The following is a 27,117-nucleotide window of genomic DNA, read 5'->3' as shown; positions in this document are numbered from 1 at the left end:
TTTGTTGCACTGCCTTTAAGGTATGTCCTTTCTCAGATAAGGAGACCATAACTGTGCCCAGTACTCCAGGTGTGGTCTCACCAAAGTCTGTACAATTGTAGTAAGACTTCCTTACTCTTATACTCCAACCCCCTTGCAATAAATGCCAACATGCCATTTGCCTTCCTAATTGCTTGCTGTACCTGCACGCTAACTCTCTGTTTCCTGTACGAGGACACCTAAATCTCTCGGAACACCAACATTTAATAGTTTCTCACCATTTAAAAAATATTCTGTTTTTCTATTCTTCCTACCAGTGGATAACCTCACATTATACTCCATCCGCCACCTTATTGCCCACTCACTTAACCTGTCCATATCCCTTTGCAGGCTCTGTGTCCTCCTCACAGCTTACTTTCCCACCTAGCTTTGTATATTCTCCATTAAAATATTTCCCGATTTGTGTGGGGGAACAATTGTGCTTCAATGCCTCAACCAGAATAATGATAGCACACAACTGCAAACTACATATCATTAGAGTGTCAATATAGAAGGCATATGGTAATGGTGCTGTCAACTTGATTCCATAGCTAATGGATCAATTTGAAGTTTAAAATGGATAGAATTCTATAATTGCGAACAAGTATTCAAGGAAGCTCCATGCTGCAAATAATCCATACTAAACCTGACTTAGGTGCAATAGATGCCATAGAATACAAGGAACAATATTTTTGACTTTCATCGCACAGTCACTCCTCATCTTAACAGGCACAAATCCCACCCCCCCCAAAAATCTCAGTTTCTGTATATGATCTTAGTGCATTCACAACAGATTCACCACAACAGTGTTTCGAGAAAAGAAGCCAAATACTGGGACATAACACAGCAAATGAGAGGGAAATTAAATTAAATTGGGAAATTAAATTGAAAGGCAAACTGGTGACACAGTTTCGACAAATTGAAGTAAGTGTGCTGGGAAAACATCTGGCCAATGGGAATAGTACCTGATGTGGCAGAATGTGACAATTAGGTTTGTGGGTTATAATAATCACTATACATATGGTGGAGTATATGAGGTGGGCACTCGGGCACAGCTTCAATCAAAATCTATTATACACCCAGGTAAATGATGGAAGAAAATACATGATACACGTTTAGTACAATGGTGCTGTAATCATTGTAAACTGGCCCTTTCTTCTTGGCTATAAAGTGCAGTAAAACTGATCTCAAATCAGTAACGTTTAATGTATCAGCAGCTATTCATAAGGCAAAAAATATGGTACAAGTATTTAGCCTCCGAAGGTAGAATCTGTCAAAAATAATTTTATTTAATCCAATCATTTTAAGATTAACTGCTCCTCTAAATCCTAATCCATTACAAAACAATTTTGTTTAACTACAGTCATCTGCCAATGTTAATGGGTGCAAACCCTACCCCTCCTCAAAAGATACCTCTATTTTATCTCATTGTGATCAAAATATTCAGTACCTGTATAATTGTGCACTTTGCTTAAATTAAAGGAACCAAATACTGACTGACACGAACGACAACACAGTAAAGGAAACAAATTCAATGACATTTCTGATAACACACTAACAAACCACAATCTGTGTTGCCTTCAAAGCACTGAATGAATTGGTAGCTTTAAAATGATGTGCATGCTTTATTCTGGAATCTATGCAAAAATATTTCCACAAATTTCAAGTGCTTAATGGTATAAAATAAATGGGAACACAAAATATTTCTTCCTCTGTAGTATTATCTGCACTTAAACAGCATTTACATTTTTAAAATTAGAGCAACAATGTTCCCCAGACGTCAAAGGGTTAATTTCTTCTACATTGTATCTCAGAAAGATCAAGATTTCCTCCCCACCTTTCACTAAGAAAATTCTTGAGGTTTCACTATTCTACACAAAAGAAAGCACCATCGGTTTTCTACACAATTACCTGCAATCATTCTTCAAGCAAATGCATTGCTTCAACTTCAGTGTAACAGGTAACTATGAATTCTGGGTGCAGTGTCTTAATTATTACATTGACAATTAGTGTAATTTGAATTCAAGCACCGTGACAGGCTCATGGACTATAATTTTAGACTATTCAAGATACTCTACCATTTTGACATACCCTTGTGGCTCTAGCCTCATATTGTTAGGTATATTCAGTGGTTTATGGAATCATATCACTCAAAACATTATTTTCCCCTTGCCCCGACGTTGGGACTCCCTCACTGAATTATGGTCCTAGCAGTGGCTGTTTGTTGCCTTCTGTGTCCTTCCCAAGTGGCCATTATTCAAGTGTGAGCTATTCAACGGAGGAAGTTACCACAGGCAAGCCTGATCCGGTTCTCATTGGAGGTCTATCCATGTGCACTTCCACCAGGGGTTGCTACACAGTGATCAGGAGTGTGAACCTTAACTCCGTCCCTAACCCAGGAGCGGTGTAAATTGTAGTGTCCCGGCTCAGATCACCTTACTCTGCATGTATTGGAGACAGAACCATGGACCTCCCTGGTCTGGATGGCCCAGAGATGGAGGCTGTCCCTCTGAACTAGCAGGATCAAAAAACTGCTTTTAAGGGGACTATTTTGATACGTATGGTCGTTGCATAATGTTAACTAAACGCTGGTGGGCCCCTGATGGGAGAAAGCACGCTGTAGCAATTACGCTTCTCTTGTATTCCTAGGTTAGTTTTTGATGGAAGATTCTCGAGTGTCTGGAAATAAAAGCAGCTAGTTACCGTAGCAATTAGGGAGTTTCTTTGGACATAACATAATTCACATTTGTGGTCTGTGTTCAAGCCTTTCTAATGGAACCATATGACTATCTAAAGGGACCGCAACTCTTATTAAAGCCAATTTCAAGCCAGGGTTACTTGTATTTTTCTTGCAATTATATAAGATAGCTTACTTTTAGGAAACTAGGGTGTAACCAGGTCAGCTGACATTCAAAATAGGTACATAATTGATTGGAAGGATTCCCAGTATAGACAACACCACAAGTCTACAAAAGAATTACGCCCAACGGTCTCCTGCCCATTAGATGACTTTAAATTTACACTGATACTGTACCATAGTTACTTGCCTTTCAATCGCAACGCTAACAGAATCTCCTAAACATCCCACACAAACAAGAACTGTTCAATAAGAATATACTGTGACAAAAGTGAAGCATTTTTTCCATGGTTTAGCTTGCTATTTAATTCTGTTACAATATAGGGGTTAAAAACCAGTTTCACTCTCAGAAATCATGTTCCTCTTAACCTGGTACATGTTGCGACTGCTGCTCAGTTGGCTGCTGGGCAGTTTGCTTGAGGGAGCAGCCTAATCACTCAATTCAAAAATAAACATGTTGTATGATATTTTTTTTCCAGATATGTATCTGATTGGCAGCTTTTTGAATTTAAGAGACATTTCAATAACTGAGCTGTTCTGGTTAGAGTTAGAGATTGTAGGCTTGGTGTTTGGGGCACTTTTCACAGGGCACATCCTCCTAAACTCAGCTCAGAGCCAACATTTCTGAACCACTCTCCCTGGGCTCAGACTCAATAAAGGAGAGTTTTCATAGAGTGATAGTAATTACAGGACAGGAGGAGGGTCATTCAACCTCCGCTGCCAGTGCTGGTGCTCTCTCCCGACTGGCAGTGTCTGGGAGATCCAAGCCCCATTCTGGGAGACTCCTGGGCAATCTGGAAGGGTCGGCAACATGAGTGAAAACACTCACAAGGAGTTAGGGAGTGAGGGCTCACCTACAAGAACTGTCAAACATAAAATCTAAAAATATCCAGCGTAAAAAAGGGTAAAAGCCATTTTTTTTATATAGGTATTCAGCCACAACTTTACCAGTTGGACTGCCATGTAATTGCAACAAGGATTCTTCCTTTTCCATCTATGTAAATATTGTAAATTGAACGCGACACATATGGCCTTTTGAGCATAAATTAAATATTTTTGGAATGTAAAGTAATTAAGAACATTGTATTGTATAATACTGCACATGGAACAGGCAAAATATACTCGTGATTAAATGATTGAACAAATGGATGATACTGTAAAATCCATCTTTGTCTTTTCTTCAAACTGTCAGTGCAGAGAGAGTGCAACCTCCTGTAGGCTCATTAACCCCTTATGCACTGTGACAGAATTAACAGTACCAACACCGAACTAAATCTTAGATATAAATGCTTCATTTTTGTTACAATATATTCTCATGGAAGAGTTCTCATTTGCATGGGATGGGTTGGAGATTACCCACTCTAGAGATTACAGTGCAATACTGGGGAGCACTGTACTGTCAGAGGTGTTATCTTTCGGACGAGACGTTAAACCGAGGCCCCGTCTGCCCCCTCAGGTGGATGCAAGAGATCCCATGGCACTATTTCAAGAAGTGTAGGGGAGTTCTCCCGGTATCCTGGCCAACATTTATCCCTCAACCAACACCTAAAAACGGGTGATCTCGTCATTTATTTCATTGCTGTTTGCGAGATCTTGCTGTGGGCAAATTGGCTGTTGCATTTCCTGCACTGCAACAGTGACTACACTTCAAAATTACTTTATTGGCTGTAAAGCGCTTGGCGATGTCCCTTCCTTTCTTTCTTACTGACTTTGCAATTAAAATCCATTAATAAAGGAGAGAGTCCAGTTTTTATAGCACTTGGAATTTCTACTTAATAAATCTTCAATTTAGTTCCAAATTACATTTCTGGAGGATGAAATTCAGAATTTGTCTACAGATCTCCTTTGCAAAATTCGTCATGAAGAATTCACTCAATACATCTACCAAATACTCATATACTTTAATCCTTTAGCATAACTGTGCCGTAACCATTTTTTCTTTGTTATGTAGGGACAATGAATAGTAACCAGGCAGTCACATATACCCGACAACCATTTAGTTTAGCTATAATTGAACTATGGTCGAAGTTAATGCACTTAATGTTTAAGATACTTCCAGGGCAACATGAACAGAGACCAAATTGCGAATCTTGGTTTCCAATTTTCTCTGTTCCTCTCCCAAGGTGGTGGCTCATGATGAAGTATGGTTCCATTGATGCCAACTGCCATTTAGCATCTTACAGGAAACTTTGGTTTATCTGGAGGTTAACTGTCCGGAATGCTCGATCCACCGGCAAAATTCAGGAGTCGGTTCAGTACGTTTTTTTCCTTTTCGTTGCTTTTTTTTCTCACCAGTCAGGCTCTGCAAGGTCTCGCTTAAGCTGTTGCTTAGCTACAGAGACGCTTGCAAGCTACGACCGACTGTTTAGAAGCTGTTGGGTTTGTTGCTAGATACGGAGCTCAAAAGCTCCGTATGTTTCAACATTAGCGTTGGTTTGTTCGGCAGTTTTGATGGGACGGCAACAGCTCGGTCCCGTCGGTGCCGGATATCACAAAGTTTCCTGTATCTTGATGAGTGCGAGTTGGACATTCTTTTTTAACAAAGTGGGAATCACTGCTCTGTTCTTATCCAACATTCACATGCATACATAGACTTTCCAGCAGGAGGCACTGCATACTTCTCAGTTCAGGCTGACTGCTCCCAGCTACCGACAAACACACGGCTGCCCTTGCTGAGATCACCAAACTCAGCACAGACTGATGATCAAATTCGTGACCTTGAAACTCGTTCTTCAACTCGTTTTTTTCAAGCATATTCATTAAAACTGTTAAATGCAGGTTGAATGGAGGCATGATTGTGCATCCGTATTATAATAATCAGATTTCTAACTTGCCTACTATATGAAATGGCCCCATTATGAGCGAGACAGACATTCCTTTCCTTCTTGGACAATGACGTGTACATTCATTTTGGAGTCCTCTACGCATTAGCCAAAACCTCTGTTCCCACACTTTGAACATTAAGTTTATACTGATGGGAAGCTGCACTTTTAGTGTATGTCGCCCATTTGAAGCAATCGCTTACTGCATTTAACTGTATATTTTAGAGTTATAATATATTACATTTGTTAAACACAAGGAATTTTTTTTTTTTTTTTTTTTAACAAAAAGCATTAACTTTCTTCAACATGCATGTTAAAACCAACCATTCTTGACGCATGCAACACCAATTTCCCCATGCAATCCAAAAATTACAACTGCAACACCGTCAAGAAGAAAGTGAGACCCATCAATATTTGTTAGCAGATTCCAAATAAACTCAAGACCCCAAAATGATGATGGTGTAAGAAAGGAAAAGAGATATTAAAATTATCCCTGCAGACACTTCAAGGGTTAATTTTAATTTTGCTCAATTCCATAGCCATTTGGCAGATGAGATGTTTTGAGAATATAGCTTTTAGAAGGTCATACTTGTTTAGGATGATCCTCCAAGTTTTCTTCCTTCTGGAATAAGTGAGATGTGAAGTCAGTATCCTGGTTAGCACCACATCAGCTGAATGATTTAATCTTCAAAAGATCAGCTAAGAGTTTTTTTCCACAAAGTGTTTGGCATCAACTCCCTTTCATCTCTTCAGGTTACGCAGAGGAGACACTGGTTGAAAGGAGTCAGAGAGGAGTGTGGGGGGGGGGGGGGGGCTGGCGGGGGAGTGGAAGGCAAGGAAGAAATGACGGTCAACATTTCCTCAGCCTGTTGGGGCCATTCTTGGGCCAGCCATAGCAGCTGCTAAAACTTTAGTGGATGTTGATTTGCCTCCCTCTGCACGCTGTAATGTAGCTGACCACCTGGCCGAGATGGACAACTCATCACCTGGGGCAAGCCGGAGTATTATTTCCAGTTGAGGCTATGATTCAAACCTGGTTCTCCCAATGCTGTAGCTCAACAATGCACTGCACTGGGACTGCAATCGAGGCTTGAAAACCAGCAAAACCTTGAAATGCTTGGCTGGTATTTCACATGCAGTTTCTGATTTATTAGCTGTGACCTATGGAATAGAGATACATCAATGGCCATAGACAAATGCTCACTGGGCTGGATCTGCTCTTGCAAGTTACTGATCCCTATATTAGTCCATTAAGTAAATAACTATTGGAATGTGAGCAAGTGAAAGGTAGCTTGCGCTTACCTTGCTTCTGGAGTCAACATTAAGCAGACAAACTCCACAGGCTAGCTCTTTCGCATTTCTTATCCCAGGACGTAGAATGCATGAGGAGAAATCCAATGAGTTTTCATCTGGCTGTGAGGAATGCAAATGGCTTAGATTTACTATTACATTTCAGACAATGTAGTTTCAAATTATAGCTTCTCTATCTCACAGTCACACTGTAAAATCACTTTCCTATTGGATAAATGGAGGACTTGTTGGGTGTGTCCCAATGGCCTTTTCCTGTTCAAAATTCTTATTAGCAACTATTTAAGACCGGACTCCTGGACATTTTGAACTAGGCATATTCAGCAAATAAGTTGATAAGTTTTGGTCTAACACTTTAGGAAGTTTATATTAAGCATCCGATCTTATGATGCTCACCCAGCATCATGAAGTCACAAACTCACCTAATGTAATTGGCTTCCATTTAAAAAACTAATTGTGAAAGTGATCCACAATACATTTTAGTCAAATCAGCTAGTTGGAAGGTCCATCTGGCCAGATTGGATAGCTGACTACAATAAACCCAAATATGTTTTATAAATACATAAAGAGCAAGAGGATAACTAAAGAAAGAGTAGGGTCTATTAGAGACCAAAAATGAAGTTTGTGTGAGGAGGCAGAAGCCGTGGGTATGGTTCTGTTTTCACAAAAGAGAGGGGCAATGCAGACATTGTAGTTAAGAAGGAGGAGTGTGAAATATTAGATGAGATAAACATAGTGAGAGAGGAAGTATTAAGGGGTTTAGCACCTTTGAAAGTAGATAAATCCCCAGGCCCAGATGAAATGTATCTCAGGCTGTTAAGAGAAGCAAGGGAGGAGATAGCAGAGGCTCTGACCATCATTTTTCAATCCTCTCTGGCTACAGGTGCGGTGCCGGAGGACTGGAGGTCTGTTAATGTTGTACCATTGTTCAAAAGGGGAGAAAGGAATAGACTGAGTAACTGCAGGCCAGTCAGCCTAACCTAGGTGGTGGGCAAATTGTTGTAAAAAATTCTGAGGGATAGTATTAATCGTCATTTAGAAAGGCACGGATTAATCAAGGACAGTCAGCATGGATTTGTTAAGGGAAGGTCGTGTCTGGCTAACTTGATTGAATTTTTTTGAGGTGGTAACAAGGAGGGTTGATAAGGGTAGTGCATTTGATGTCGTCTACATGGTTTTTAGCAAGACTTTTAACAAGGTCTCACATGGCAGACTGGTCAGAAAAGTAAAAGCCCATCGGATCCAAGGGAAAGTGGCAAGTTGGATCCAAAATTAGCTCAGTGGCAGGAAGCAAAGGGTAATGGTCGACAGATGTTTTTGTGACTGGAAGGCTGCTTCCAGTGGGGTTCTGCAGGGCTCAGTACTCGGTCCCTTGCTTTTTGTGGTATTCATCAATGATTTAGACTTCAATGTAGGGGGATGATTAAGAAGTTTGCAAATGATACAAAAATTGGCCGTGTGGTTGATAGTGAGGAAGAAAGCTGTAGACTGCAGGAAGATATCAATGGACTGGTCAGGTGGGCAGAAAAGTGGCAAATGGAATTCAATCTGGAGATGTGTGAGGTAATTTGGGGAGGGCTAATAAGACAAGGGAATACACAATAAATGGTAAGATACTGAGATGTGTAGAGGAACAGAGGGACCTTGGAGTACATGTCGACAGATCCCTGAAGGTAGCAGGACAGGTAGATAAGGTGGTTAAGGCGGCATACGGGATACTTTCCTTCATTAGTCGATGCTTAGAATATAAGAGCAGGGAGGTTATGCTTGAACTGTATAAAACACTAGTTAGGCCACAGCTAGAGTACTGTGTACAGTTCTGGTCACCACATTACAGGAAAGGTGTGATTGCACTAGAGAGGGTACAGAGGAGATTTACGAGGATGTTGCCAGGACTGGAGAATTTTAGCTATGAGGAGAGATTGGATAGGCTGGAGTTGTTTTCTTTGGAACAGAGGAGGCCGAGGGGAGACTTGATTGAGGTGTATAAAATTATGAGGGGCCTAGATAGAGTGGATAGGAAGGACCAATTTCCCCTAGCAGAGGTCAATAACCAGGGGGCATAGATTTAAAGTTTTGGTAGAAGGATTAGAGGGGAGTGGAGGAGAACTTTTTTCACCCAGAGGGTGGTGGGGGTCTGGAACTCACTGTCTGAAAGAGTGGTAGAGGCAGAAACGCTCATCGCATTTAAAAAGTACTTGGATATGCACTTGAAGTGCCGTAACCTACAAGGCTACGGACCAAGAGCTGGAAAGTGGGATTAGGGTGGAGAGCTCTTTTTCAGCTGGCACAGACACGATGGGCCAAATGGCCTCCTTCTGTGCCGTAAATTTCTATGATTCTATGAAATGAATTTATAGTGCAATTGCATTAACGCATTACCAGCACCCGGCTACCGACCATAGAGCACATATACCAGAAACGCTGTTTACGGAGGTCACGGACCATCATCAAAGACCCTACCCACCCCAGCCACAGTCTGTTCGTCCTCCTGCCATCTGGGAGACGCTACAGATGCATTCGCACCCAAACGACCAGATTTAGGAACAGCTTCTTTCCCAGGGCTGTCATCCTACTGAACTCCACAAATAAACTCTAAAGCCTGCACATCTGCCAATGCACTTTATTATGGTTATGTTTATGTTAATGTATTACAAGCCAAATGTATGTTGAATGTTGAAATGTCTTAATCTAAATGTACACTCTCGGGAGCCGCAAGCCTACATTTCGTTGTACTGCACTTGTGCACTAACAATGACAATAAAGTTGATTGTTATTATTATTATAATATTGATATAAAAACTATGTAACTATGATGTAGACATATAGCTGGATAGATAGAGATATAGCTAGATAGATAGATAGAGAGAGATAGAGAGATAAATACATAGGGGTAGAGTTTCCGATTCTGATGCAAACTGCGGCAGTTTTGAAAAGTGTCCCCCACCCCCGAGTTTCCGTTCAAACTCATTTGCATATCACCAAACACAAAATCTACTATGAACCAGTGCAATTGGGCAGTGTTTTAAAACATAATTTAAAAAAAAAATTTGCTTTAAAAAATATTCCTTGATATATGAGTGGTAAAGTTTGATGAATACAGCTGAAAATGGGTTTATCACAAAAAATAAGCATTTTAAATCACAGTGTTAGTCCACCAAATGTGAGTAACCTGATTTTAAATGACTTAAAAAAAATATACAAAAATATTTTCTAGTTAGATTGGGGTTCCTTGGCAATTTTTTTAAAATTGTGAAATGTACCTATTAGTGTCCTTGCACCCAAAAAATCCAGCATAATTTTTGGAGGCTCCTTGGAGGCCTGCAAACGAGCTCTGACATGAATCTGGTCGTTCATGTGGAAATGACTTATGAAATAATACTGGACGGCCTGCTGGTGGCGCTGTCCAGGGAGAGTATAAATACTCGGGCATGGGCCCAGCTTGCTCAGGACATTCTTTAACAGGAACTAGTGAAGGACACAACTAGACCTCCGTGTTGTAAAACAGTTGATTAAAGCTTTGTTTAATGCTTAGACCAAGTGCCTAGTAGTTTTCTTACGTCAAGCTCAATTAGCAGAAACTCCCATTGGTTAATTTACCTGGGGGGGGGTGGCCAGTTTTGTGGGCAGGGCCTGCTTCTAGCGCAATGTTTTATAAACTAGCGCAAAAGATTGCAGAAACTCAAGTTGTGCTGAATGCAATTTGTGCTTAAAATTCCACGATCTTTTGCGCCAGTTACGCCGATATCGGGGGAATAGCACCCAAAAAAAACAGCGCAATCGAGCAGAAACTCCAAGCCACATTACAGTATATATGATGTCCTTGGTACTTCCTCCCATTTTCTTTGGCTGTACTGGGACGATGTGACTTTGGACAGTTCAAAGCTGAAATTTAAGAACAGTAGACCAAGAAACAGCAAAACTATCCCTCATACAAACCTTTACTGGACACTGCAACTTTATAGTTATTTCAGAATAAGACAAGACAATTATAGCTTTGGTCAAAATGCGTCAATTTGGTTACACAGGGCTATGCTTTGAATTCCAAAGTTATGGTTTTTGTGACGTGTGAAAGCAACATTACTTAAAGTTGGACAGTTGCAACAATCATTTTCACCATTTATGTTCTCCAAGGCTATTTTAATGATTGGATCTTTAAGCAGCAATCACAAAGAATGATGGAATATAAACACTGCTACTGTAGAAAATGGTCCATTAAGCTTTAAAGTCACCGAAGTAAAGAAATTGATTCCGGGTATAAAATCAAAATTAATGTGCACTGGAAGATAACAGCATCTGAAAACGCATTGTAGTTGGAGGAAAATGCTATTTTTTTTTTGCTGGTGTAGTTTTTGGGTCTTACTTTAATGTGTATATATCACACATACATGTATTTATAATGCATATAAATAGGTAGATTATGAATCATTATACTGTTTCTTTTTTAAGTTGGTAACTGTAACCATCATGACAATGTCTAATCTGCTGGCTTTTTTGACCTGCATGGTCATAGGATGGAAAAACAAATCAGTTTGATTGAATTGGCAGATGCTTTTCTTTGATCTAAAGAATTGGCTTGCGTCACTGTAAAAAAAATGTTTGATGCAGATGTGCAAAGCGTTCACACCTCAGTCGCTACTCAACTTCTGTAAATTAAGCTTTGCATTTCTGTCTCCTCTGTTCATGTCATGAGACTGCACTAAATTCAGCAAGTGGGGTAATATCTCGTCCTCAAGTACCCACCTCGCCAAGGGGAACAGTATAGAAAAGATGCAGTTTCCAGATAGTAAGGGACAATGGTTATTTACAGGAACAGCTGTCAGACCACTGAAAGAGAAGATGGCACTAAAAAAAAACCAAAGCTATAATCACCATAAATCATTTTTCTTGAATTAACATAACACATGGGTGCTGGTGTCAATGTAATGCTAACACAAAGTATTATTTTGTGAGCAAAGATTAAAACTAAGTGCATTGCTTACCTTCTGTATTATCCCAAAGGAATGCAATTATAGAAAAAAAGCTCAGTGAATGCAAGATATTTTGATTCTCTACTACAATGCATTTTTAACTATTAGTATTTTAAAACCACTCAAGATTTCTACCATTGCTTGTTCCCAGCCACTGTCTCCATTTCATGGGGGAAAAAAAACATTCTCTAGCTTCTCACCTCAATAATAAAGCCGAAACCAAGCTTATAGTACCAAAGCAAAGCAAAAGAGAAAGTTCCAGCTTGGTTTAAGATCATGAAGAATATCGATGCCAATATAACAAAACTTGCAGATTACAGGAAACTCTCTTTTAACCGGCACCTAAATATCCGGAAATCTTTCTTAACCGGCAAAATTCAGAAGTAGGTTCAGTTAAGTTTTACTATATATTAGTGGCCATGTAACCGGGGTTCCTGGATCTGTGGCCGTGTAACCGGGGTTCCTGCACCTGTAGCCGTGTAACCGGGGTTCCTACACCTGTAGCCGTGCAACAGGGGCTCCTGCACCTGTGGCCGTGTAACCGGGACTCCTGCACAAGTGCCGTGTAACCGGGGTTCCTGGATCTGTGGCCATGTAACCGGGACTCCTGCACAAGTGCCGTATAACCGAGGTTCCTGGATCTGTGGCTGTGTAACCGGGGTTCCTGCACCTGTAGCCGTGCAACAGGGACTCCTGGATCTGTGGCCGTGTAACCGGGACTCCTGCACAAGTGCCGTATAACCGGGGTTCCTGGATCTGTGGCCGTGTAACCGGGGTTCCTGCACCTGTAGCCCTGCAACAGGGACTCCTGGATCTGTGGCCGTGTAACCGGGGCTCCTGTACCTGTGGCCGTGTAACCGGGGCTCCTGTACCTGTGGCCGTGTACGGGGCTCTCGTACCTTGGTAAGTATACCTCTCTGTAATCCGGACTTTTTGATCAACCGGCACCATGCCGGTCCCGTCGGTGCCGGATAAAAAAAGTTTCCTGTACTTAAGAGTTTTACTGTAGATCTCAAAGTCTAGTGGAGTTGGGAAATGATCTCTCCCATAAGGGGAGCAGAGATCATTCTACCTGCCGATTAGTTTCTTTACCTTATTGACGCTGGGCTGGCAGCTGAGGTCTAAGAGACAAATTCCAGTTTTAGGGACAGCTAATGTGCACTTAAGATTTGCGTTTTCCCCAACAAAACTCCTTGGAATGGATGCCCCTATTCCACTGCTTTACACTTTACATGCTGCTAACTGGCGTTATGATACTATAAATGGTAAACCCTCATCACCCAGACATCTGAGGAATTACTTTAAGGGCTCTTGCTGCGTCAAACAAGATGACTCCTGCGAGCCACTCTTTGAAAGCTAAATTTCATTCTTGCTCTAATCAGATCACGTCATTTCAAAATACTCCCAGCTTTACAAATATCCTGAGGAACAAAGCTCTAGCTCTCAGTTTAGAATGGAATAGCATGTTGGGTTCAACCCAAGCTCTCTACTCGGATAGAGCATTATGTCTTCAAAATAATGTTGTACAATGAACAGGATAAACCCCACATGTTGCCAGAGAGATCCAAGCTAAATATCAAAGCTGTAGAGCGACAATAATATAATGGAAGCTCAGAAACATCTTCTACAGGAAGGAAGCAAAATTCAGTTCAGAACCCAGTGGCAGCCTTACCATGAGGGGCGTGAGAGACATAAAAATCATCAGGCTACTCCAGATCTTCTCTATTTCCTTCATCAGTAGCTGAAGCTTCTCATTACACACTGCTGTTGCTTTAATTCCAAGCTCAACACGTTTGGTTACTCTATACACCTCAATCACCCCTGTTAAAATAAAACAAAATGTTCACTTGTGCATAAAATCTACCTCCAAAAAGGACTCACTGATAATGAAAAAATATTGAACAGTGTTAAATTAAGTTAACTTTTTAAAAAAGTGAGTGCTAATTTTTACTATAGTGAAAAAGTTAATTTTATCATTTCTTCCCTCCTGACCTACTTTACATTGATCAATATTAAAATGTCTACAGGAACCTAGACGATGAGATCACCATAGAATTATTTTAAGAAAAGCAAGGATATAGTAAGGCTCCAGTTAATATTTTTAGTAACTCTCACTATTGGGAGGATTATCATTTTTTTAGGCTCCTCTCTATAGGTGGCGCATAATAGCCCTGGAGAAACTGTAAAACAGGCTGATCAAGAGGATACCAGGGATGAAGGGGCTGGCTTATGAGGACTGTCAGTGAGTGCAGCACTTGCTGATTGTTAAGGCAGGATATTACAGTAACCAGCTGGTCTTACAGACTCCATATGTGCTTCCTTCAGATTCAGCTATTCCCTGGCTGGCCAGACACGTGCCCAGTAACAGACAGCTGTTGCCTTTCTCTGCAGGCTGGAGCAATTAGGTCTGCATTCTCTTACACTGATAAGATAGAGGGGAGGAGTGATTTGATAGCGGTTCAAAGTAGTAAAAGGAAGAGACATGGTAAACTAACATATATCATTTCCATTGGTAAGTAAACCAAAGACATAGGGCTATGATCACTAGATACACAAAAGTGGAGATTAGAAGAAACTTTATTCATACACGGAGTTACTGGCATGTGGAACGCTTTGACACGAGTGGCGATTGATGCTAAATCGGTTGCAGCATTCAAAACTGTAAAGACGAATATAAAAGGGTATTGGGGGGGGGGGGGTGCGAAACAGGAAAATGGGACCGTGGAAAATCAGCCCCCAAAAACAACCTAAATTCAACACAGGCAAAAAGGGCACAAAGGCCTCAACTCGTGTTAAAACTTCTATAAATATAGGAGCAAAACCCGAAGACTGGAGTTCAGCAGACGTTAATGCAAAATTCAACAAAAAAAAAAAATCACTCAGAGCATTATACAACTAGTAGAACAGAGTACTATTGATGGTCATCTGGAGGATATTAATAAATGGTCAACATGGTTTTAGAAATATTAGGTCATGTCTAATGGTTTGCTACGGCAAAATTGCTGAAAATCACGGGGCAGTTGTTGGGGATAGTCTGCTTGCAGATCTGAGTCAGTCCCTTCAGTTTGTTCTCTCACCAGCGCTTTGATTTTAATCAACAGTCTGTTTTAAAGTAGTGGCAATCTGCGCCTCTCAGCCGCCTAACAATGAAGCAAGTTTCTACCTAATTACTCCAACAGCTAGTCTTGGAGTGGGCAAGCACTCCAAAAATGAAAGTCTGAATTTAACTGTCAGTAAGCGGAGCACTTGCTGATTGTACAAGTCAGAGTGTTGCAGGCACATGGCCACTAACAACTAACAGACAAGTGTTGTCTTTCTCTGCAGCTGTATTATGTCTCTGCGTTGCTAACTTGCGTTGCTCTGAGGCAGCTTAGATGCTGGAGAACTTCAGGAACCTCTTGGCAGCTTTGAAGAGTTTTTAGATGTTCAGGCGATCACTCTGGAGAAAGTCTGTAAGCTGAGCTGGTTACTGTAACAATTGGTTTAACAGTCAGCTCACTGACACTAATTCGACTCAATATCAAACAGTGCCGGTGGGCTGAGCGGTTGGTGACAGGTAGAAAATGCCATTATTCTTCGGCAGACTGAGAGAGGCAGAACACTTTGAATCATGCTGCTGATTAAAACTGAAGTGCCCATGACAGGAGAAACTGACAGGGAAAGTTGTGCTACAAGGTGAAAATCAGTGGACTTGAAGTGGCATGGCACACGGTGACAAATCACTTGCCCAAGACATGCTTCACCAATCTACAGAAATTTTCAGGAGGGAAGTAAACTAGCAGACAAATGCTTTGAGATGGCATTGGACAGTTCTGATGTGAGACTTGTAAATTAAGATTGAGGGTCATAGAATAACAAATTAGCTGATTTGATAACTGGTCCAAGCAGCAGAAAGCAGAAGACAACGAAAAATGGAAAAAGCTCCAGTTGGGGCAGTAACAATTGGAATTCTGAGGGGTCTATTCCGGGACCACTGCTGTTTACACTATTCATTAACATTGGCCCAGAAATTCGGGTCCCCACGGGTGAGTACGCACGGGGTACTCACCCGTAGGCCCAATGGAAGTGCCGGTTTCCTGCATGCACGGCGCATGCGCGGGAAGCCGGCACTTCCGTTCCTCTGAACGAAGGGGTTCAGAGGTCGAACGCGCGCGCAGGGGAGGCTGCGCCTGCACATCGAACTTCGTTTTTTTTTTTTTTTTTTTTAAAACAGGTTTTCCCAGGAAGGTAAGTCTCCAGAAGTTAGAAATGTAAAAAGCAGTTGCAAGGCCTGCTTTTTACAAGGTAAGTGGTGAATTAATTAAAATTAAAACATTTTTTCCCACAGGTTTATTATTTTTAAATGCTTTAAAGCAAGGTAAGTTTATTTTTAGCCCCGTTAGAAAATAAAATAATTTTTTTCAAAAATTTAAATTGTTTAAAATAGTTATTTCATGTAATTTATAGTTTATTTTAAAAATGTGATTTAAAAAAAAAAATTATTTGAAGATTTAGTGCTGTTTTGGGGCCGTAGTATTTATAAGTCTTGACAGCACTTCCTGTCAGACTTATGAACGGAGCATTCCCTGCTTCGATTGGCTCCCCATGGCCCACGTGATCCCAGGGGATGCATCGAACTAACTGCGCCCCTGGGATACGCAAGCACTGTGCGCTGGCAGCTGGACCAGGCCCCGGATCGGAATTCCATGGGGGCCCACAGCTCAACGGCCGGCGTGCAAGCTAAGTGCAGATCGGGGGCTTGCACCCGCAGGAAGCCCCCGACCCGAATTACGGGACCAAGTTGCGTGGCCAGGTTACTAGTGTGAAGTGATTGAGAACATTCAAAGGAACCTGGGAAAATAAAGTGGATAAGCTAAAGAATGGCAGATGAGTTTTAATGTGGAAAAATGTAATGTACCATGGCACAGGAAATATGTACAGAATGAATTAGTGGCCATTAGTAAAAGTGGAAAAGGATTTTGGAGCAATCTAGAGTGGAACTTCTAAACTGGAATAGGGCCAACTTCAATGGGATGCGAAAGGATCTAGCCAGGGTAAAATGGGACCAAAGACTGACAGGAAAAACTGTAACGGCACACTGGGTGATCGTTAAGGAGGAGATGTTCCAAGTATAGACTAGGTACATTCCAACAAGAGGGAAGGGTAAGGGGAACCAAAGCAAGGGCTCCTTGGATGATGAGGGAGATAGAGAAGATGATGAAACAAAAGAGAGGGTGTATGACGCATGTCAGGTGAATTCTTCAAGGGAGAACCAGACCAAATACAATAAGTTGAGAGGGGAAGTAAAGATGAAAATAAGATTGGCAAAGAGAGAATATGAGAGTAGAATGGCGGTTAACATAAAAGGGAACCCAAAAATCTTCTACCGGCAAGTAAACAGTAAGCGGGTAGTAAGAGGCGGGCTGGGGCCTATTAGAGACAAAGAAGGTGTTATGTGCTTAGAGGCGCAGGGCAAGGCTAGAATACTCAATGAGTACTTTGTATCGGTATTTACTAAGGAGGTGGATGCTGACAAAATATCAGTAGAAATGGAAAAGGTAGAAGCAATGGAAGGGGTGAAAATTGATAGACAGGATGTACTGGAAAGGCTGGGTATGCTTAGAGTGGACAAGTCGCCTGGTCCAGATGGCTTGCACCTCAAGTTGCTAAGGGAATTAGGGGAGGAGATAGCAGAAGGGCTTGCCATAATTTTCCAATCTTCCCTAGATGTGGGGGAAGTGCCCGAGGATTGGGGTGTGGCACCGTAGTTCGGCGGGGGGGGGTGTCCTGGTGACTGCGGGCCAGTTGGTTTGGCATCGATGGTGGGTGGGGTTTTGGAGGCAATGGTCAGGGAAGGGGTTGACGGGTGCTTGGAGAGATTTGGGCTGATTGGGGAGGGCCGGCATGGATTTGTGGAGGGCGGATTGTGTTTTGCTGATCTAGTTGAGTTTTTTGATGGGGTGGCAGAGGGGACTGGTGGGGGGAGTGCGGTGGATGTTGTCTGCGTGGATTTTTGGAGGGCGTTTGGCAGGGTACCGCGTGGAATGCTGGTTGGCAGGGTTGGGGCTTGTGGAGTGGGTGGATCAGTGGCAGCTTGAGTGGGGAACTGGCTTGGGGATGGCGGGCAGCGAGTTGTGGTAGATGGCTGTTTTTCGAACTGGGGGACAGTGGTGTTCCCCGGGGGTCAGTGCTGGGGCTATTGCTTTTTTTGGTGTATGTGGATGGCCTGGATGTTGGGGTGCAGAGTGGAATTTCTGAGTTTGCTGATGGCGCCAAGCTTGGGGGTGTGGCAAACAGTGAGGATGATGCCGATTGACTGCAGCAGGGTGTGGAGGGGCTGGCGGAGTGGGCAGACGGGTGGCGGATGGAGTTTGGTGATGCATTTTGGCGGGGGGAACGGGGAGAGGCGGTGGCGCGGCTTTGGGAAGTGTGCGGGGACGGAGGGACCTGGGAGTTGGTGTGCGTGGGTCCCGGAGGGTGGAGGGACGTGTTGGGAGAGTGATTGGTGGAGCGTGTGGGATCTTGGGCTTCATGGGTGGAGGTGTTGAATGCAGAGGTAAAGAGGTTGTGCTCAGCCTCTGTGGAGCGCTGGTTGGGCTGCCGCTGGAGTGTTGCATCCAGTTCTGGTCACCACACTTTGGGAAGGATGTGAAGGCCCTTGAGAGGGTGCAGAGATTTACCAGAATGGTTCCGGGGATGGGGGAATCTTAGCTACAAGGACAGGTTGGAGAAACTGGATTTGTTTTCAGTAGAGCAAAGGAGGTTGAGGGATGATTTGATAGAGGTGTACAAGATTATAACGGGTTTGGATAGGCTAGACGGGGTAAGGCTGTTCCCATTAGTTGATGGTACAAGGACTAGGGGACACAGATTTAAGGTTTTGGGCAAGAGATACAGGGGGGATGTGAGGAAAAACTTTTTTACGCGAGTGGTGAGGACCTGGAATTCGCTGCTGATGGAAGTGGTGGAAACAGAGACACTCAATGTTTTCAAGGGGAGACTGGATAGGCACTTGAGGGAAATAAACTTGCAGGGCTACGGGGATAGAGCGGGGGAATGGGACTGATTGGATTGCTCTACTGAGAGCCGGCGTGGGCTCGATGGGCCGAATGGCTCTATGACAATTATCTGAAGTGTCATCTACCAGGCTAATAAAAGGACAGAAATGCAGCTCAAGTACATTTGATTAAAAGTTATTTCAACTTTGTGTAACTCAATAGTAAAGCCATTGTGCGCCATTATAAAGAAAGCTGCCTTCAAAAGAACATTGATCCTTTGCAGAGTGGCAAGGCCAAGTCTAGAATTTAAACCTTTAAGTTACATGGATCAGCTTTTTGAAATGAGCTTGCTTTCATTGTAGAAAAGATAATTAAGAGGGGACATGATTCTAGTCTTTAAAATACAGCAAAGCATTAAGATGGAAGTTACTTAACTTAAACTATGATTACAGAACTGCGAGACGCAAGAACAAAATTAATCAGCCTTGAGCAAAACTATTGTTGAAAGAAATTCTTTCTCCCCATAGTGGATGATCTGCGAAACAGACTCCAAGCAGGTCAGTTAATTAACTTTTATATTAAAAAAAAGTAGTTGGATAAATATCTGGTTAAAAGCAGAACTAAAAATAAGTGTGGGTGCAGACGATTATATATATTCCATAAAACACAATGGCCCAGAAATTCGGGTCTCCACGGGTGAGTACGCACGGGGTACTCACCCGTAGGCCCAATGGAAGTGCCGGTTTCGTGCATGCACGGGAAACCGGCACTTCCGTTCCCCTGAAAGGGGTTAAGAGGTGGAACGCGTGCGCGAGAGAGGCAGCGCGTGCGCATCGAACTTACGTTTTTTTCCCAGGTTTCTCCGGGAAGGTAAGTTTCCAGAAGTTATACATGTAAAAAGCAGTCGCAAGGCCTGCTTTTAACAAGGTAAGTGGTGAATTAATTAAAATTAAAACATTTCTTCCACAGGTTTATTATTTTTAAATACTTTAAAGAAAGGTAAGTTTATTTTAGCCCCGTTAGAAAATGTAATTTCTTTTCAAAAATTTAAATTGCTGTATTGTTTAAAAGTTATTTCATGTAATTTATAGTTTATTTTAAAAATGTGATTTAAAAAAAAATTTATTTGAGGTTTTAGTGATTTTTGGGGCTTATAGTTTTTATAGGTTTGACAGGTCTTCCTGTCAAACCTATATGAATGAAGCATTCCCTGCTACCATTGGCTCTCCATAGCCCACGTGATCCCAGGGGACGCATCGAACTAACTGCGCCCCTGGGATACGCAAGCACTGCGCGCCAGCAGTTGGAGGAGGCCCAGGATCGCAATTCCACGGGGGCCCACAGCTCAACGGCCGGCGTGCAAGGTAAGTGCAGGTCGGAGGCTTGCACCCGCGGGAAGCCTCCGACCCGAATTTCTGAGCCAATGAGTTTCTGTGCTGGTGAAACCAAGGAAATGTGACCTGCGAAATGCATCGGGTGACGACGGTACAATAATTTAGGTTAGGCTAATATCCTGAAGTCTCAGTAGATTACCTTAGAGAAGGGGTGTCCAAACTTATGTCGAAGGGGTTGAATAAGTGCAACATGGAGCCTCAGGGGGGCCATCAATAAAGTTTATCGTCATATTCTCGATAATTAGCATATTCCTCAAGCTGCTGATACTAACATAGCTTGGTTTCCAATTCATCCACCAATGAAAAATGGGCACTAAAAAACAGTGAATAAGAAATACAAGTGCAAATAGGACTAAGCTGCCTGGGTTTCCATGGCCAGATTCCTTGGGGGGGGGGGGGGGGGGTCGGGCGGCTGCCAGTTGGACACCTCTGCCTTAGAGGGTCAAGGAGAAATTTTGCAGTCTTTTTGGAAGAGTTAAGTGTAGTTATCCACCTCCCTCAGAAGAGTAAATAAATTGGATGATCCAAACTACATGGTCTGTTAGAAGGAAGCGGTTTGATGGGTCCGATGGCCATTCCTAATTCCAAATTTATGTATAAGGTTGCGTCTTACAGTTACAATAAGTGCGCCAATACATTTATCATGGATTTTCTATCCCATTATCAGTATTTTCACAGATCAGGAATCTCTATATTTGTTTAATTATTCGCCAACAGGAATCCTCAAAATAGCGGAGTGAAATGCAGAGAATCAAGGCAGCAAAGTGAAAAAGATGCCAGCCCCTTTTAAATGGCAGGGAAACAATACTTTGTTAGTTATCATGAATAGGTAATTTGAAGGTGAGCCAAATAGTTAAAAATATTTCCCTGATCAAACAGTGTTTATAGCACAGCCCTCTTGGTATATTCTCAGCTATTTAAAGATGCTCTAGAATGATTTTTTTTTTTTTAAAACACATAGTACAATCATGTCATTTTGACTAAGATTTGTAATCATGGTAGCCAAAAACAGTCACTATGATTGTTACGGATATTAAATACTGTGACTACATGCAGCCAACATTTATATTACAATGTGCACACACGATGCTACCAAGTGGAAGCATTTACAGCTTAATTCACTATTTTCTGCATCTCTACAAATATAGAAAACTTATGACTATATATTACTGGAATGAATAGCTTCTCTAATAAGGTAACTGCATACACTAAACCCTATAAGTCACAGGGTCGCAGATTTGATTGCCAGTCTGAGCCTAGTTCCCAGATATTAGCTGGTATAGCAAGTGGACCACTACAAGCAATTGGGTCACAGCCTGCCTGGACTCGGAAGAGGACATATCAGCCAATTCTGCTCATCACTGCTGTTCAGTGGAAAGTGCATGTGGATGGATGGTGGGTGAAGACAGGATTGGGCTTGGCTGTGATGCCCCCTGCAGCCAAATAGCCTGCTGGCACTCAATGAGTAGACTCGTGCATGAAGAATGATCATTTGGACAGGCCAGTGGAAAGCTTCCAGTGGCGATGGACCCGTTTCCCACTAGCATTCAGTGCCTTTGGGGGAAAAGGGGATATTAGTTGGGAAAAAAGTAGCAACGATATAAATTAACCATATAGACAGCGTGCTGCAAGCTGTTGAATGTGGTTCGAGAAGTGCTACCCGTTAGCCTTATCTGAATACCACCTTGTTAAAATTACCTACATTGAAAATAATTGCAGCATTTGCTAAATTAAATAAAGGCCCCTTGTGATTTTCAAAATACACAAATATTTTCCTTCACATAACACCTGCAAAACATATTTTCCGTGACCATTCTAATGAAGAATGCCAAAAGTAGATTTAGAGAATATGCATAATGAAAAAGCATTTAATATTTGATGAAATTCAAATTGCTGGATTCCTGCCTGCAATTCAACATGCTGCAGGCTCCAGATCACAAGGAGCAAGAGGAGCTTGAAGAAAAGTTAGGCTCTTCCCAATGTGGGGGAGGGGGGAGGGAGGAGGGAATAGTCAACTTTAATGAACTGTTGGTTTAGCAATAACGCTTGTAAAAGCCTGAGGGGCCAGTCATCTGCTCACCCCTCGGCCACAAACTACTCAGTATGATTTCAAAAGTGTATCGCTGGAGACCTAAAGAGGGAGTAAAAAAAGTAGGATGTTGAATTTTTAATAAAGTAATGACGTTTTGTTTCGATACAGAAATATTACTGACATCACCTTTCCAAGAGGACAAAATGGGGGGTCTTCTAAATACATCACTGCATAACCAGAAACCCCCCCGGCACGAACAAAACAATATCAATTAACAATTGCTGCCATTTATTCCATACCCAAGAGGTATTCCATGCCTTGTGTTGACTGGATGACTTCACTACACACAGTCGAACTGCTGATTCCGTTCAGGGTCTCACTGGCCTTCCTGATCACCTAAAAAAAAATGTTTAAAGTGCCCTGTAAGATATTTACAATGAAATTATAAAGGCTGGAAAAATGAAACTAAGCAATTAACAAATTGGTATACCCATCAATGGGCAATTAAACAGAATGTTTGTGTCAAATACCAAAACCTCAGGAGTAATCAATAGTTTCACAAATTGTGGCATTGCTAGTGGGGTATTTAAAACCTCTGGCATATTGACAGTCTACTTGAAGTTGCCATGATGAATCCTTCAATAAGAACTTACATTTATATAGTGCCTTTAATGTAGTAAAACATCCCAAAGCACTTCACAGGAGCGTTATCAAACAAAAAACAACACTGAGCCAATGAACAAGATATTAGGATGGGTGACTAGAAGCATCTTAAAAGAGAGAGGGGTGGAGAGGCGGGGAGGTTTAGGGAGGGAATTGCAGAGCTTAGAGCCAAGATAGCTGAAGGCATGGCCGCCAATGGTGGGGCGAAGGGAGTGGGGGACACACAAGTGGCCAAAGTTGGAGGAATACAGTGTACTCGGAGGCTTGTAGGGCTGGAGGAGGTCACAGAGATAGGGAGAGGCGAGGCCCATGCAGGGATTTAATCACAACAATGAGAATTGTAAAACTGAAGCGTTACTGGACCGGGAACCAATGTAGGTCAGTGAGCACAAAGGTAACGGGTGAGCGACCCCTGATGAGAGTTGGGATACAGGCAGTAGAGGTTTGGATGAGCTCAAGTTTATGGAGGGTGGAGAATAGGCGGTCGGCCTGGAGAGCACTGGAATAGTCAAGTCTGGTGGTAACAAAAGCATAGATGAGGCTTTCAGCAGAGGAAGGCCCGAGGCGGGGCGGACACAGGCAATGTTACCGAGGTGCAAGTAGGCGGTCCAAGTGACGGGAAGGTTATGGGGTAGGAAGCTCGAAGTAAAATAGGATGCCGAGGTTGCGAACAGTCTGGTTCAACCTGAGACAGTGGCCAGGGAGGTGGATGGAATCGGTGGCTAGGGAACAGAGTTTGTGGCGGGGAGCCAAAGAGAACAGCTTCAATCTCTATGCAGTCCTTAATGGCCCTCTGACTTCAAACATAGCTATTGCTACCACAGTTATCACTAGCCCCTTCTCTAATGATGTTTTGGCTGTTCTGAATGCAGCTTCCGTTGCCTATCCCTGTTCTCCTGTGAATTATTTTCTTTAAGTCTGAAAAAGTATTTTTGTTTAAGTCTGATTTGTGCTTGCACATGACTTGTTAGCTAAGTTGACTTGTTTTTACCATGTGCCCTCCTTTTAATTCTAGAGATATACATGGCTTCCCTTTGCATTAAGAGTCCATCAGCATTCCTAACAGAAAGTGGATTTTGATGGATTTACATGTCTCGTTCACTCAGAAACAACCAATCAGCGCCCTCTAGATCATCTCACCCTCTGTGGATTCTCTCTCTGCAACAGACAGGTGTCAGACTGAAAACTTCGAACTACAACTCCTTATTACTGATGCGTCCTTTCTGGTAACAGCCTGGTTTTAATAATTAAAAAGTTGGACTAGACCTATATAAAGAACAATGCTTAGTGGGGAATACAGGCTATATTCAACCTGTGAGAAAACGGAGGATAACTCATTTGTGACGGTTGTGAGTCAAGTCATTCTCCTTTGTTATTTTGTTTTCCCATTGGTGGAGTACCTTATATTTAGAGCACAGACAGCCTCAGAGTAACTTGTCATTCAACTCACTTGTTGTGGGACTTGTGTGCAAATTGGCTGCCACATTTGCCTTCAAAACAACATTTCAAAAGTAATTCATTGGTTATAAAGTGTTCTGGGTTGTCTTGGGGATGTGGTAGGTACGATATAAATGCAAGCAACGTTCCCGTTAAGCTGCGCAGCGGTCTGGAGGTCCCGCGCAGGCTGCTCACAGGCTTTTAAATGGGAGAAACCGTGCATGTGCAAAAATTTGAATAGGCTGCGCAGCTACTTAAAGGGACCACGCACGGAAAAAAAATTAGAGGGAACATTGAATGCAAGGCTTTCTTTTCTGGTAGAGAAATTAAAGTTTTATTTCACATTAATATCACAAAAAGGTACGTCAATCCAAAAATAAATGTCTACATTTTGAATTAAAGAAACACCTTTTTGTGGTCAGCTGAGTGTCTGACATACCCAGAAACCCATCACTATGCTTCAGGGTCTCCGAAGTAAACTACTTCGAAATCCACAGTTTGAGTTTCCATTTGCCTGACATGGAGTGCGCACTCTCTTCCTCTAAGGAAACGTCCCCTTTACCTTGCCCGATACTGCTGGTGTTCAACCAGTTAAAACAAAGCAGCCTAATGAACACGGGTAAGCTTCTCGCTGCTTGTCCCACCTGGACACTCCACCTGTTACAGCACTGACTTGCAGGCTTATCTGGAGCAGAGTGGGAAGAATCCCAGCACCCTACTCCTCCACATTGAATGAACCAACAGTGTCCTGGAGTATTGCAGATCTGTCTGGTTGCGGTATCAGATTACCAAGCTTGCCAAAGAGGCTTGATTTGGTTCTGATTCCTTCATCTGGCCTGTTACTTTGGAGCCACCTCAAACCCAAAGAGAGGTTAAAAAGACAAGTGATATAAACAAAACACTAAGCGATATCCCTGTTGCACAGTTATTTTTGTTCATCATGACCAAGACTCAACTGTGGAAACAAAACCAATATCAGACACGTTTATTTAGTGTCTCTTGTGGATGCTGGACAAGAGTCAAGAATAATATTCTGACAGGTGGCATTCCATTATACAATTTTCATAGCAAATTATGAACTGTCCAGCATTACGCCTTTTGTAAAGCAAGTAAAACAAGTTGCAGTCGCATAACAAATGCTTGTTTAACATTTCAGACTATGTTGAACCGACACAGGCACTGCATTTTGCAGTCCAAATTGGGAAATTAAATTCAGAGTCCAGTTTCAATCACAGTACCTTACCCGAAATAAGTCCTAATCTACATCGATGGAGACTAAATGACCCGAGCTGCAGTTATACTGATTTGAGATTGCTGATTGCAGCGAGCAGTTAACAGTCAGTAAAACCCTCATTATACGTTGCTGTGAATTGCACTCCCCTAGAAAGAGCTCCATGCATTCATAGAGCTCCGCTCCCCAGCCAGTAGATTTTAAATGTCTCGAGAGTGCAGCATCAACACACTCAAAATATATAGTTTTTTAAACTCTGCTTAAGTTTGTAAAGCATGCGCAAGGCCAAACAGAGCATCAGAGTACATATTAAACTCAACGGCCCACTGGTGTTAAACCCAAGTGGAGCGGAAGGGTCTCCCCGCAGGGATCTCATACTGCAGCGTCCTGGAGTCAGATTTCAGATTTACTTCAGAGTTATAAAGTCGCTTTTGCATTGTTGTAAACGGATCCAAAAAAGTGAATGCACAACTGCACCCCTTGTCAATTAACAGCAAGTTCAGACTCAGGTCCAGGTAGACAATGCCCAGATACTTCTGAAAATGACGTACCGTTCTGCTGTGGCATACCACTGCAATGCAGCACTACATAAAATGTTGAAGGCTTTACCTGCAATGCACTTTCTAAACATCTTTGCCATTCGTAAGCGTAGCGTTCATTCTCCTGAAACAGAGACAACAAAAGTGATTCGCAAACTCTTATTTGAACCTAAATCCAACTCCTTCCATACGCTGTATACTAAAATAAATATACATGTAGCTGACAGTGGTCAAACTGAAATAGTAATTAAGCAAATACTACAGTAGAAGAATTGTCTAAATATACTGCTCTATGAAATATACATTAACGAGTGCCCAGGTCAGGAACTGATAAAACCATCACATACATGGGTGGTCCTGGTCACAGAACTCGTCACCACAAGACAGTCAAGCGGGTTCTTAAATAATCATCAACCACAGGGCCCCAAAAATCTGTAATATATCAACAGCACCAGACATACCTACTTCAAACTTTAGGTCTGAAGAAAAACTGTCAAGTTTTGTTTTCTAACTAACATTATAGGTAAGTAAATCTCACCAGTTATCATGAACATAATCCTATATAGAGGGTAATTTGTGTGCTGAGCTCTAAAGAAATTTAGCTTGTAACACTTTTCCCACCAGCTGTGAAACTGTGCTATATAAAATATTGTAGACTAAAAAAAATACAACTTTATTTACAAGTTTTGTTCATTTATTTTGAAATGCTGAACACATACTGCTTGCAAGTAAACTAGTGAAAATTACCCTCTTAATACGCACGTAAATTAATTTCTCAAAGCCATTCCTTTCCTGGCCTGTTTCAGACTACCCCTGGTGCCAATGAGTTGGACCAGTTCCTTTCCTACAATGTGTAACTTCTCTTGCAG

The 27,117-nt window shown here is 42.1% G+C and overlaps 1 protein-coding gene across 6 annotated transcripts in view; it reads right to left on the bottom strand.

The window, feature by feature from the left end:
- Nucleotides 1-27,117, bottom strand: part of synrg (synergin, gamma) — a 109,919-nt gene that overhangs the window by 8,160 nt on the left and 74,642 nt on the right. For 4 of the 6 annotated variants that reach the window (XR_015073260.1, XM_085964926.1, XM_085964928.1 and 1 more), the window contains 5 exons: nt 26,319-26,372; nt 22,678-22,774; nt 13,648-13,796; nt 7,000-7,110; nt 6,287-6,319 (listed from right to left, as the gene is read on the bottom strand). Coding sequence is in view for 5 of the 6 variants with exons in the window: in XM_085964926.1 (XP_085821052.1) it covers nt 6,287-6,319; nt 7,000-7,110; nt 13,648-13,796; nt 22,678-22,774; nt 26,319-26,372 (444 nt within the window). In the remaining variant the exon portion in view is untranslated. The remainder of the gene's footprint in view (nt 1-6,286; nt 6,320-6,999; nt 7,111-13,647; nt 13,797-22,677; nt 22,775-26,318; nt 26,373-27,117) is intronic. The other 2 variants (XM_085964927.1, XM_085964930.1) reach the window with 1 other exon arrangement.

This window comes from Somniosus microcephalus, chromosome 22 (genome assembly GCF_052327205.1).
Source record: "Somniosus microcephalus isolate GS21.2 chromosome 22, FLI_Smic_1.0, whole genome shotgun sequence".
Lineage (NCBI taxonomy): Eukaryota > Metazoa > Chordata > Chondrichthyes > Squaliformes > Somniosidae > Somniosus > Somniosus microcephalus.
This window is presented reverse-complemented; position numbering and strand designations above follow the sequence as displayed.